Below are 13,921 nucleotides of genomic sequence, written 5' to 3' on the forward strand. Positions count from 1 at the left end.
CAGAAGCTCAGGCCCTGGACAGCTGGAACAAAGAGAAAGCAAGTTAGGCAGAGATAATGAAAAGTTAGGAGAAAGGTGACACTGGGATGAAAAGATCAGTGTGTGAGTGTTTTCTAATCTCCCAAGCCTCCACACACACACACACACACACACACAAAGCTCGGCGGGCAGCAGGCAGGAGATGGTGCTGATGGAGCTCTGAGTGAGTGGAGCAGGCGGCTTGATGACGACATAAATCAGTCGTGTCCTTGAGCCACACCTTTGTGGGGAGACAACGCCTCGGAAACACTGACCTTGCTTCCCCGTCTCTAAATGTATACTCGCAGTGAACGTAAAGAAGTGTGATAGATGTTCAGACAGAGATTTAAGTGCAGACTGACTCCCCACTTCTATGTAAAACAGGTATGAGTGGTGCAACTTAGGATGGAAAAATGCTTAAATGATCTGTGAAATGTGTAGGCTACTCAGTGAGGGCAATAAATGCCAATGACAAACAGTTAATAAAGGTTTGCTCACTATGAAGACAGCCAATCATTAGGGACTTTATTTGCCACAGGACTGATGATGTTGAAACTCTAATAGCCTCCTGTACACACAATCAGATAATATAACAATCTGAATCTGCTCACTCTTACTGGCTGCTGCTGGTATTTAGATGGACGCAGTCCGATCTGGAATCGTAAATATCAAACATTTCAGATCAGGGAGGCTCCAACTAGACGAGGAGCAGTAAAATAACTGTAGTGACACTTCACACTGGAGGATTATTTGGACAAATAACCAAAACCAGAAATCCACCATGCCCGCACGATTGTTGGAGGATCGACACCAAAATCGTCTAGTGTGTAGCCAGCTTTACTTGCCCACAACTGCTTATATTTAGAGAACATCCAGGAAGAAGATAACATCCTATTGTAGAAAGTTTCATTTTCTTTTAGTAGGAAACTGTTGAAACAGTGACACAGCTCTACATGAACTTTCTTTTAATCACTCTTTTCTTGCATGACATGTTTTGGAAGCCCACAAAGCAAACCCACAGCCTCAACACTCGAATAAGTTGAACAAGCATAAAAGACAATGAGACGTTAAAACAATTGCTAACACGTGCATCTCCCACGCTGTCTTTTTTTAAACAATAAAAATTAAATAAGTCTGACTCATCTACATCTCACATATCTCACTCTGGGCAATAACTAATCTGAAACCAAAGACATGAATCATATGAATCAAACAAGAGAAAACCTTGATTTTAGAGTGCATATGAAACATGATAAACATACAAATAATGTATATACATTAAAACAGAGTCTTATCAAACCTCTTTTTTAAACAGTTATTAAATTAAAAGGTTAAAGTAAAAATTTGGGTGTTTTACAACAGGCCAGTTCAAAAAAAAAAAAATAACAATTTAATGTTAGTCTTTTGCTTGGCTGCCATTTAAGCATGATGAATCACTGACTACCCATCTGCTGCCTCAGTCAGATATGCTGTTATCTCACTGGTGGAAAAAGTCGAAAACCAGTCAGAGATCAGCGGAAGACTGGTTTAATCATCAGGCAGCTGTTTGGATGACTGGGACCAGTTTACCCGGCCAGTTTGCGGATATTGCTGAGGAGTCTCCTGCTGTATTCCCTGTGGTCGATGGGTTGGACTTCCATTGCAGTTACCTTCAATCGGACCTCGTCCTGAGGAGCAAAGAAACATCTGGATTAAGCCAAGTTTCTAATTGTATGTAAGAAGTATAACATCAGATGTCACATGAGAACACAATTACTGGATCCTATAAAGACAGGGGACCAAAGGAAATGCATGATCTTCAATCATATAACAGATTTCCCTAAAGTTGGATCCTCTGCAGTACACTTCAGATTCATGTGGAGATACAGTTCATTGAGGAAGAAGATAGGCCCACTTAAATGCCAAAAAAAAAGGGTTATTATTAATCAAAACGTTTTAACCAGAGGTCTCCTTCAGGTGATCATTTTTGTTAGTCAATAGTTTTTGCGCTGCTCTGCACCTACGTGATGTGCGTATAACTACCTTACTCAGACTATAACTACCTTTTTCTAAGATACAGCTCGTTGTCTTCCTTTAGAAGGAATATGTGAGAAATCTGCCTGGAGTCAGTAAGACACAATCCTAACAGGCTCAGGGCTAATTAGACTCAATGTTACAAGAAAACCCTCCAAATGTAAGGATAGCACAACACACACAGGTGAATGCCATTTGTTTGAGGAAAGGAGTGCAACAAGATATAAGGCCATAGGTGAATGCATGTAAAAGTTAAGGCCAAACAATTTCACAAAATTCACTCTAAAACATGTGTTTTCTTCAGCCACATACGTCTCATTATACAACTGATCACAGATTGAAGCACTTTCTCCTTTAGACATGAAGCCAAAAACTAATTTCCATTATAATCGCAAGCACTATAAGAAGAAAACTAATTAATCAATTAGGAATTCAGTCAGCACACCCGGCATCAAGCGTTTAACAATTCCCCATTATCTCAGTTGTGATTCAACACCTCGATTAGTGTTTTCAATTTGTGCCTACCTGATTACAGCAGGTAAATTAAAGGATTTCAGGGGCACCGAGACAAAGGCTCCACTTGACAAAGACTGACAACGTATATAAAAAATAACAGTCCTACAAAGGACGGGGCTACGGCAAGAAAGAGGGCTTCATTTAATGAGCGTAGAATAATATTCTGAACACATCAGGTGAAAACAATTACTCAGTGACGTAAGAGGAAGCGCTATTCTATTACTGGATGTAGAAGGTGGTGATCACCAATGTAGACACACACGTACACATGGAACCAGCACACACCTGACTTTTCAAAGGTTCTTCGGTGTTGTTAACAATAAATACATACATTACACAAGGATCCCTGCTGAGAATTGTGAATAATGTAATAGACTGATGGGATGGATGTTAATGAGAACTGCATGAACATTTCAAATGTACCTTCAACCTTCAGACTCGAGACATACTGGCTGTACGGCTTTATGGTCAGAAATGTCCAGCGCCACTTTGATCCGGACTGAAATATCTCCAAAACATGAGAGTAAAAACCAGCACCTTACAAACATTTACCCAGCACAGGATAAATGTTGACTGAGGCAGTCAAAAATTCTGGTCATCTACCTCCATGGCAGAAAGATTTTCTTTGATTAATAAATACTTTAAAGAAGTTGAACAGTTTCTGTGTGAAGTATTCAGGGATTGATCTACTGTCAGGTAGCACTGAGCATCTTCTGCATACATTTCAGAGGAGGCTGACAGAATGACTAAGTGGTAATTAGATGTTTTCAACAACCATCCTCAGCAGCAAGCGAGAAAAAAAGAATATCAGACCCCTCCAAAATAAAACACATTGAAAGGATTTTTGATGAAGCACTGACATTAATGGTCCCCACAGGATAAATACTTTGGTGATCCCCGACTTTTCACCACAAGCCACCATGCACATCATGCTGGGTGTTGCATGAACAAATATCAGATAGTTTGTCATGAACTTTGGCGCTTTCATGGTCTGCTGAGTATGAACTGAATTCACACAGCCATCGTCAGCATTTTGTAAAGCAAATGACTTCCCCCATGAGCCTCAGCTGTACTTTGTGTCAATTTGATGTCTAACTGTTGTCACTGTCAACACTGAACATCTACTGCACATACTAGCACTTTCATAATATCCCTCTGCGCTTTGAGATTCCCTGCAGGAAACTTAAAGAAGCTCCTCCTTTGCTCTTTTACATTACATCATGCAAAGGCATAACATTGGTGTCTTGGTGTGTGATTTTACAAACCCATTTCAGCTTTGGGAAAGCATGAGAGGCATGTGTAAACATAGCTTCACATAATACACAGCCTTAGGCCTGCACTCACACAGCGCTGTTCAGCCATGCCAGTTTCAACTGAACACAGTGACGCTGTTTTGCCTCTTTAACATGTCTTTTATGCAGCCGAGCAGCAGAACAACCTTGCTACACCATTAAACAACATTAGCATTGACAGCAAGGCTTAAAAGAGGCAAAACAACCCCCCTTGAACCGGCAATGTAAAAAGGCTATTGTAACATGTATCGGCTTTGTACCTAAGAGCAGGCTCAATAGGACTGTGACCCTAGTCTTATACTACACATATTTTGAAGTTACATAAAACTGTATTGAACTCGTTAAACGTGTCAAGAACAGAAGAGAAAATACAGAAACAGCATGGAGACTTATTTCTATAGTAACACTAAAAAGTACCTTCTGGAGTTGACATTCCTGTCTCAAAGAAAACCAAAGACTAAAGAAACTTAAAGTCTGTACGTTCTTAAGACTGCGAAAGGTATTAAAGTTTGAATAGCAGCTTTCGGAGTTATTTTAAGCATTTACCTTCACCTCCTCACAAAAGACCTAAATGTGATATTGACACGGCCTGCTAAGAGTGTGGTTTGTCCATGATTTTTAATGAATGTGTCAAGTGTGTGTGTGTGTGTGTGTGTGTGTGTGTGTGTGTGTGTGTGTGTGTGTGTGTGTGTGTGTGTGTGTGTGTGTGTGTGTGTGTGTGTGTGTGTGTGTGTGTGTGTGTGTGTGTGTGTGTGTGTGTGTGTGTGTGTGTGTGTGTGTGGCTTTCAATAGCCTGTCTGTTAATATAAGGCCGGAAAGAACAGGTCCTCTCTGACGTTAATGTATTCATCCAGACAGAATCAATTAATCCACGTCCGATGGATAGAGGTGCACCCCACACAGGCACAATTATACAGTTGATTGCCCTTCTACAGACAGCAGGTATACAAACATACACATTTATCAAATCTGAACATAATTTATTAAAGCATTATATCACAGATATAAGAAAAAACATTACTCCTGTTAGGAGTAAACTCAAAGACTTTTGATGTGCAAATGTTGCATCTAGTCACTGGTTGGAAATCAGACCTTTCAGACTTTCTGAAAGTGCATCAATTATCTGAAATTGTCTTTTAAACAAATGCAAATTTGATGTTTATGAAGAAAAGTGCACTCAGTGAATCCGATCTTGAAGGTCAAATGTGATCTTCACCATCATCTAAATTCTATTAACTCCACCTGTGGCAGAGAGATGAGGGCCTCTACTTCTCTGCAGCTCATTGCACACTCTCCTTTCTCTGAGCAGCTCCACACTGTCAGCACTAACTTCACAAACTATCACTGCTGAAATTGTGATGTATTTGCTGGAAAATCGATGTTTCTTTTAGAAATCTTTTGACTGTAGCTTTCTTTTCCCTCTACTCCTCTTCTCTTAAAACACAAAGCAAACACGGCCTGTAAGCAAGACGATCACTTTGAAGAGTTACCAACTATGGAAACTTTCAAACCTCTGAATCTAGGGTCACACACAGACTTCAGTGTGACTTCCATCATAAAGTGCTGAAACTAATCTTTCATAAACTATACTCAAACAGTTCATTTAAAAAAAACAAAAAACGGCTGAAAATCAAAAGAAGTAGCACATCCTGCAGAAGAATCTGCAGCTTTGTGATTTAATATTTATAGTTGATGCCAGTATTTGGTAGTTTATCTTCTCTGCACTGAACCAAAATATATTCAATAAAGAGTTTATATGTGAGAAGTTCAAACAACAACTTTGAAATATGATCCCAACCACAGCTGTTCTTTCTCCACTGAGTCCTCGTTATGAAAAATGACAAAGCACACATTTTGTAACTTCATTAATCCTGTTAAGCTCCGACATTTCATTAAATTGTTCTATTTTTGTGAAAACACTGAGGTGGATGTGTGATCTTTGCGTCTTGTGTCACACTCACAAGTCTACAGGAAAGAACTGAGGCTGAGGCAGAAAGACGCACTGAGCAAGCGAATCACACGCTCGCCTCTGTGTTCGTCGCTTTGAATTAAAAGCTTTGAAACAAAAAGTTTGACAAACACCCCGCTGAAAATAAATTCAAGATAACTGATAAGCCCTGGATAGACTCTGAGCATGTTTTTCTACATTGTGGAATACATAAATGATAAACTTTGCATCTTTCCTGCTGGGCTTCCAACAACATGACGGAAATGTGACACTAAATAGATTAGATATGTAAATCAATCTCAAGGTGGCTTTTCTAGAAATATCACCAACAGCTGTTCAGCACTTCATTTATAGTTTCTCTTCACATTAGATGTGTGTTAACATGTGTTGTTTTTTTTCTACTAATGAATGAAACTGGAGTTGATTTTCTATTGAACACATTTCAACTGTTAGATAACTCGAGCACATGACAGATGTCTACAACTCTGGCTGTAGATTTGATATAACTTTATCAATCTGTCTCACTTTCTGCATTAAATTAAGACATGCACCACAAAATACAGGTGTTAATGAAAGCTGCTATAATGACTTGTTATGAAATCCACTCATGAGTTGACCAATTCAAGACCAAGACCAAGGCAAGGCCAGACCGAGACAAGTCCAAGACCAAGACCAAGACCAAGACCAAGACCAAGACCAAGACCATGACCATAAATATCAATGAAAAATAATTATCTTGCGTTAAGGGGGCGTGTCACTCACTTAGAGCGTAACACCGGGAAGGTTATTCGTTCTTTTTGAAAGAGGGTTTTTCCTTCTAATCACAGTAATGACAGTAATGAAAAATAGCCTATCAGTGGTGGTCTTGACCAGTCTTGATTTAAAATCCGGAGTCTGCCCCGTCTCAGACCGAGACCGAGACCGAGACAAGACCAAGTAAAAATGCTTTCGAATCCGAAACTAGACCGAGAAATTAAAAAGTAGTCCCAAGACCGTTCTTGAGACCAAGACCGATTTTGTGCACTACAACACTAGCCCAGAGGACAAAGTGTATTCTGTGGTCTACTTCTCCTACAATTCTTTCTTAAAAGAAAACTCAATAGATTGTTGTCATGAAAACACGGGATGAAATCATACATCATCTGCGTGTGTTGGTAAGTAGCACTGATATGCTGACTTCTACTGTAATTAGACAGTTGGGCTCATTATACTTAAAGAACTGAAGACTGCTGCTATACAGACAAAATGCATTAAATGTAAAACTTTTCTGTTGAGGACTTAAACAGATTTTGAGTTTTTGAAAAGCGGCTTCTGAACACTGCTCGGCGTTCCTTGTAGGTTTTCTGGAGGTCAGGATTCAGCCTGTTTAGAGCTCAATCTACAGCTCAATCATTCCACTCAGACTCTCGCTATGTGCCCCAAGTAGCAAATTAGCCTCTGAATAATTACACTAATTAGGCTTAGACAGACAATAGTGAAATGCTAATTAGTGCCTAATTAAGAGCAATGAATTCACAAGCTGTATTTGTTTTCTGTAATCCAATGCACACTGGCTTTAGAACAAGTCCCTCGTCACTGAGATACTAATTGAAATGAGTTTGTTTCCTATGACTGACATTGTGTTGTGATTATTTAGCATTTTGTACATCTTGTTGTGTGGCAATCGGTTGTTGTTGTTGTTTTTACATTTTGAAGTACGTCCTCGTGCACCTTTATGCAAGTCACTATTTGTGAAGCATCCCTCCGCCTCTGCCTGCAACCAGCTCGTCTTAAAGGTTGCTGCTAATCAGAGCGTGGTTTGTGCCAATCAAAATACTAAATCTGTAAACACTGCAGGCTCTGCCATCTCATCTTGTTCAAACCATCAAACTTCATTTGTCGCCGAGTCCACAAAGGAGGTGTTACTTGGATCTGACAAGAACAAAATCCTGTGGGGTTGACAAATATGCAGTGCAACAATTTCAAACCACAATGTAATGACTAAAAGGTGTTCTGTGTTGTATGGTAGACTCTGCTTTTACACACAGCCACAGCTGGTGTCTTTGTACAGTAGTTGGCTCCCGCTTTGCGGATTTGATTGTGAAATTGACACTAAAGGAGACCGTTTACTGTTCTTAAAATGCCACTTGTTTGTAACCTTCGTGAATTTGAAAGCCCATTTTTCCAGGACCATTATAAAAGTCTATGAAATGAAATGCCTGCTGGCGTATTTGTCAAGAGCAGAAATAAGTCAGCCGCAGGTGTCCAGTCATTCTTCCTAGTGTGCTCGCAGCGCCATTATGTAGAAGAGTAAATGCTCTTGAACAATCAGACAGAGACTATGGCTTGTGAATTGAGGATCTGTTTATTTCTCTTGAAGCAGTTCTTTTATAGCATCCGAATCATCCCGTTATTGGCAACTCCTCACACTGGGCAATTACAACATCTGTGCTATATAAAGACCATGTCCTAGAAGTCCGGACAACTGGTCTATTACCAGGAAGGGTGGGTGGGTATGTGTGTACGTGTATCAGATCATGACCTTATGACCTGGCTAAAGTCTGATGGCTGGTTAGGTAACTATTGGTTTGTGCCTGTTGCTGTCCAGATTGTGTGTTTCTGTTATGATTCAACCTTTCAAACTACAACAGTAACAGGTTGGAAGGAGCCAATGATGGGTCGAGGATTCCAGTGAGGCAGAGTACACTTAAAAAAAAAAAAGTCTTACAGCTAGAAGGACAAAGATGAGCGCCATCACGTCATTACATTCTCGTCTATTATTCCTGGAAAACCCAATTGTATTGCATTGTATCACACTCTATTGTGCTCTAGGTTTATAGTCACTTACGTTGTACGTTTCCAGCTTGACTCGGTTTTTGAAGATGTGAGTTGTGAAGTTGGCTTTCTGGAAGACTTCATCAAATGCAGCCTCGTCCTTAAGAACACAAACACACACACAAGATAAGGAAAAAAACACAGTCAGGGCCAGCAGTTTACAGGAAGTAGTCTGTTACGGTTAACCCTCCAAACTCAATCGTAAAGGCAATTTTCTTGTCAGATGTGGACAAGCTGGTTCAAGGAGAGCTGTCTGTGGCTGTTAATTGTTTGTATGTGTGTTTGTGTGTGTGTGAGTCTCTTACTGTGTCTCTGAGCTGTCCCAGCGTTTCTGCGCTGTGACCTAACAAGACCTCAGCTGTCTCCTGGAAGCATGTCACCCACTGGTTATCCCCGAAGTCTGCTAAGTTGGCCTGAGAGTCAGACAGACAGACAAGATGATGAAGGGGCCAGAGAGTATTCATGTGTATATGCGATCACAGAAGTGGCAATATTCCTCAAAGTCAGCAGCGCTGTGTTAATGATGTGCAGTGTGTGGACTTACTGAAAGAAGGAGCCTGTATTTGAAGTTGGGGTACTCTCTGTTACACTTTTCGCAACGGTAAAATCCATTCTGCTGGTCTATGACCTTTTTGTTGCAGTCATCGGACGGACAGGCCTGGTACAGACAATTCTCCTTACGAGTGTACACCACGGTTGCCACACAGCTGAAATAGTCCGCCTGAGGAGAGAGCAAAGGATGGGAGAGGAGGAAATCTATTTATAGGAATGGAGCAGCAAGATCAATAAAAACTACCAATTTAAATCCAACTGATGCAACTTGAGCATCCAAAGCGGTGGTGGTTAATATGCAGGGGCTGCCCCTTTATATTCTCTATTCTGCTGAGGTGAAACCTAACCTTCAAACCAAATTTCAAAACACTAAATAATATCATATTATTAAACATAATTGTTGTACTACATTGCGTATATTATATTCTGTACAAAACTGGTGGTTCCAGTCTTAATGCACAATAATTCAACCCTGAACATTATTTCCAGCATGCTGCATTAAATGTACCACTTTGAAAACTGGAGCTGCATCTGTAAAACCACCCCCACCGGAGCTGGAAGAGAGACGACAATGTAACAGTATGATTCACCAGCTTATTACCATTGGCCCTCAAAAGCATGATTCAAGTCACTGAAAATGTGAGATATTGATAGAAGACAAGACAACAGCCGGAAGGAGGAAGGAAATGATGATAGAGGAAGAGCTAGGGCACCAGTGTGATGGATCATCTCATTCCCCTGTTTAACAGGCAGTTCTCTTCTCTGTGCTTCCTGAATATGTGGTGCATGCTGGTAGTACCAGCATACATTAAAAACATAGCTCTAGCTGTTATGGAGACGGCATTGTTTAATCAAAATTTTAGAGTAGACTCGTCTAGTTACTTTATAGGAATCTTGAGTGAAACAGTCGACAAGATTTTTTCAGTTGCATTTCAAATGAGAAACCAAATTAATTTGAATGAAGAGTTCAAGCTCTTACCACTGCACATAGGCAGAATGTCATGTTATGTTTTTATAATCAAGGCTGGCAGACTACAACACAAAAAATACAGCCAGTGTGTAAGAGACGGACTTTCTATTTCATACACAGACCCTTTACCGTTTAAATTAAGAAGAACCAACACTCTGTTTTAATCTTCAAACTATTTTACTTTCACATACTAATAAAGATCATCGAGCCTGGAACAAGTCCCGTCTTTGTCTCATTTTGACTTGCATAACAAAAAAAAAAAGACGAAGAGGAAAAAAGAGAGAATTAAAAACGGTGAATCCTCTCTATTCTCGGTGTTGAGAGTATTGCTAGGACTGTCACTAATCTTTTCAAAGGTATGAATCTTATAGAAGGTGTACACAATGTGGACAAGAACCAGAAACTTCAGAGAACTTGTCATGTAGGAGGCTGCGACTTGGTCGATGTACAAGACGCCAGGTGGCTCAGGCAGTAAGAACACGATGAGTAATCTCTAGTCCAAACTAAAGAGTCAAACTGTGTGACAATGGTCGGGCTACGATGACCAATTTCACAACAAGCAATGAGTCAAGCTATTTTTGTTTGGGTACAACAGACGATTACTTCAAAGGGTAGCTCCACGGCCCACCATAATCAAAAACTTGTTTCAAGTGGGCTTAGAAACTTTAGTAAAAAAAACAGTTGATTTTGAGGAAACTTTGTCTGCTCTGATGGATCACAATGTGTTGAGATTTTTATTTCCACAGGTTTGTAAAAGTATTTGGAAATAGAAACTTAGTGGCAGTACACATGGGAACAGGGGTGCACTAGACTGTCACAGCCAGTAGTAAAACTTCAGCACAATGATAATATCCAGCTTCTTTAAGCACTAGTCAAGTGGATTCAAGTCCTTCCTATAAAGGTAAAAAACAGTGTTTGCTGGTCTAGAGGAGGGAACCTGGTTTATTTCTAATCCTCTATGAACTTGGACAAAACGTTTTGAACGTTTTTCACAACTGTCGAGCCATGGTCGTTCATTCATGACTAACTTATACCTTCAGGTGATGGATACGATGATCAAGATAATACTATCATCAGAACAGAAAGTATGCAGGACTTTTTGATGACATGTTTTTAATGAGTCCCATTTAAAATTTCTGGGAGGAAGTAAAATAAACAAATATTTGAGAGAAAAAAATCATTAAACCTTTGGGTGAGAAATCTCTGACAGATGGTCTGTTCTCAACCACATATCTTGGTATGATCTGGCATTTTTCTTGTCTCGTCAATATTGGTATTTTTAAATCCTAACTTTGTAGTAAATGCCATGAAAATAAAGTCGATCAAACTGGAGGGACAAAAAAATAAAAGACAGATAATGGAGCAAAAGTGCTCTTGACAGTGCAGGCAGAAGGACATCTTTCAACATTTTAAAGAATACGAATAAGTAGCTTATGGTAAAAGAGAAACATAAAAATAAAAGGAAAATAAAAGGAAAATACTTCAGATCAGGCTTGGCATCATCAGTAAAAATGGTGCCAACAAGTCAGTCCAGCTGGTAGATGCATGCTGTTTACACATCTCTATTTGACTTCCAAACAATCTTGGAACAGTTTAAAAAGAGAGCAGAGGGAGTTTGAGAATTCTATGCATAATAGATGTGAGATGAGACGAATTTCTCTCTCCCCTGCTAATACATAAATTGTGCTCATATTCGCACACACCACACATGCCACACACACAAGGTTATATGCAAAGACCCAAACTTAAACATTTGCAATACAGATACAATGAGCCTGGTTTGAGTTCAGAATTTAAATTAGCGTGTACGCAGTCAATCAGAATGATATTAAAATGCAGCAATGCTGCCATAATTTAAACAGATATTAGCACCTTAAGCATCAGAACTCACACTGCTAAAATCAAGAGCTAAGAAGGAAAGAAATGCTAATTCCGATGGAAAATGGCTACTCTCTCATCTTGTGGAGGGGCACAGCATTCCATTTCCATAAATATAAACATAAAGAATGCACACAGCAGATGAACCGGGTCTCACTGGAGGGGAGCATGCACGTGTACACGCCTGCATGCACACATACACTGTAGCAAATTAACTGACACATGTGCAAGCACAAAAGAATAAATGTGCTACACATGCTCAAATAAGAAACCCCAGAAAAACCCTTTTTCCTTTCCTAGCATCACCAAGAGAGTATTTCTGCTACCAGGAGAACCGGCCTTAGACAAGATGTTGGAATTACAGCCAGAATTTCAAATGAAATGCTTTAAAATGCATTCTAAAACAACAACTACAAGCTAGAGCTGGGCCAGACTCATTACTAATGTTGGCCTAAATGAGTCTATCAAAGAGCCTCTCTAGGACGCTGGCCAAAATTCACAAACACACTGCGCATTTGCTGTTCCTTGGTTTTGCAGCCCACACTTCATGTTCAGAGTTCAGTAAGGGTGGTAGATGTGAAAAGGCCATTGTGTTCTCTGCGTCCCTTGTGAGATGGATGATGCTCTTCTTTGTCCCCATGACCTCCACAGATACTGTCAGTCAGACTTAGAGCTCTGACACTTTCTTCCCGCTAGCTAACAATGACTCACAGCCTCATAATCTGTCCACCCATCCATCTACCCAGTGTCCATGCCACACAGCAAGAACCCCCCCTTCGAAACACTTACTAAGGAGCTTTTTTTAATTAGGAGAACTTTTCCCGTTAGCAACAGCCCTCTACCCCGTCAGCGTTGCACTCCCATGTTTCCGCCCGCCTGCCTGCCTCATCATATTTCACAAACTTGGGTAGATTGGAGCGCTGCAAGCCTGGAGAGGTGGGAAGGCGACGGGTAGGGAAGGTGGTAAGGAGGGAGGGTGCATGTGGTGGGGATTGTCAAGGGCTCATGATGTTGGCAGAGGCTACACAGAATGTGAAGACAGAGGTCAGTGGGATCTGGACCACAGCAATTCAATCGCAACTAGACCACTCGAAATAAATCCCCCTGCATTTGCCATCATCTCTCCCCTTCTCCCTGCTCCTTCTGTGGTGTTTTCTCTCCCCCTCTGTATTCCAGTGTGTACACAGAAGCCTTGGGGCAAAGTCTTAACCTTAAGCACACTGAGGAGAACCTGGAGGAGCAGCATGACTAATGCTGCACACAAAAACAGATACACAAAAACGCTCAGAGACACACTTACGCACAACTACGTGCCCAGACTTACCTAAAGAGTCATACACACACACCTCAGATATTCTGAAAATATTTTTTTTATTCTTATCACACCAAATCCCTGTGTCACCTCTGGCACCTAAACGCAATTAAAATTTGTATGTGGAAGGGCAACCAAGTGAAAATCTACTTCACATAATTGACGTGGCTGCACATGCCAACCCTAATGCTTGTCCCAAAACCCCAAAATACACACACATTGGCGTTTTAATTAGAAATGGCTCGTACACCTTCACACACACAAGAAGAGTCACAGTCACGTACAAACATGGAGGGAAACAGGTAGAATGTCAAATTAGGTTCCTTCAAAATATAAGCTAATGAGTTGGATTCCATAAATAGAGGCAAAGCTGCAGCCTCAGAGTATGTGATAGACGGCCTCCTCAAAGCTGTTCAATTACAGAAACGGTTGGGGGGTACACAGGCACAGAGAGAGAAAAGAGGAGAACACAAAGAGAATAAGAAGAAGGGGAGGAGAAAAAAAAATCATAGCCTGAATCATTTACACATTCTCACCTTTCAGCCTACTTTTCACACACCTGCCAGCTGATCTGAACCGTGTGCTTTTTTTTTTCCCAATCCCCAACT

The 13,921-nt window shown here is 40.5% G+C and overlaps 1 protein-coding gene across 1 annotated transcript in view; it reads right to left on the reverse strand.

Annotated features, from left to right (window-relative positions):
• Positions 1-968: 968 nt before the first annotated feature.
• LOC109991731 (replication protein A 70 kDa DNA-binding subunit) overlaps positions 969-13,921 on the reverse strand; it is a 41,665-nt gene continuing 28,712 nt past the window's right edge. Inside the window, exons 14-17 of the mRNA XM_020644087.3 lie at positions 9,146-9,322; positions 8,907-9,014; positions 8,615-8,701; positions 969-1,685 (exon numbers count right to left, since the gene is read on the reverse strand). Coding sequence (XP_020499743.1) covers positions 1,584-1,685; positions 8,615-8,701; positions 8,907-9,014; positions 9,146-9,322 — 474 coding nt within the window. The 3' untranslated portion in view covers positions 969-1,583. The remainder of the gene's footprint in view (positions 1,686-8,614; positions 8,702-8,906; positions 9,015-9,145; positions 9,323-13,921) is intronic.

This window comes from Labrus bergylta, chromosome 14 (genome assembly GCF_963930695.1).
Source record: "Labrus bergylta chromosome 14, fLabBer1.1, whole genome shotgun sequence".
NCBI classification, from domain to species: domain Eukaryota; kingdom Metazoa; phylum Chordata; class Actinopteri; order Labriformes; family Labridae; genus Labrus; species Labrus bergylta.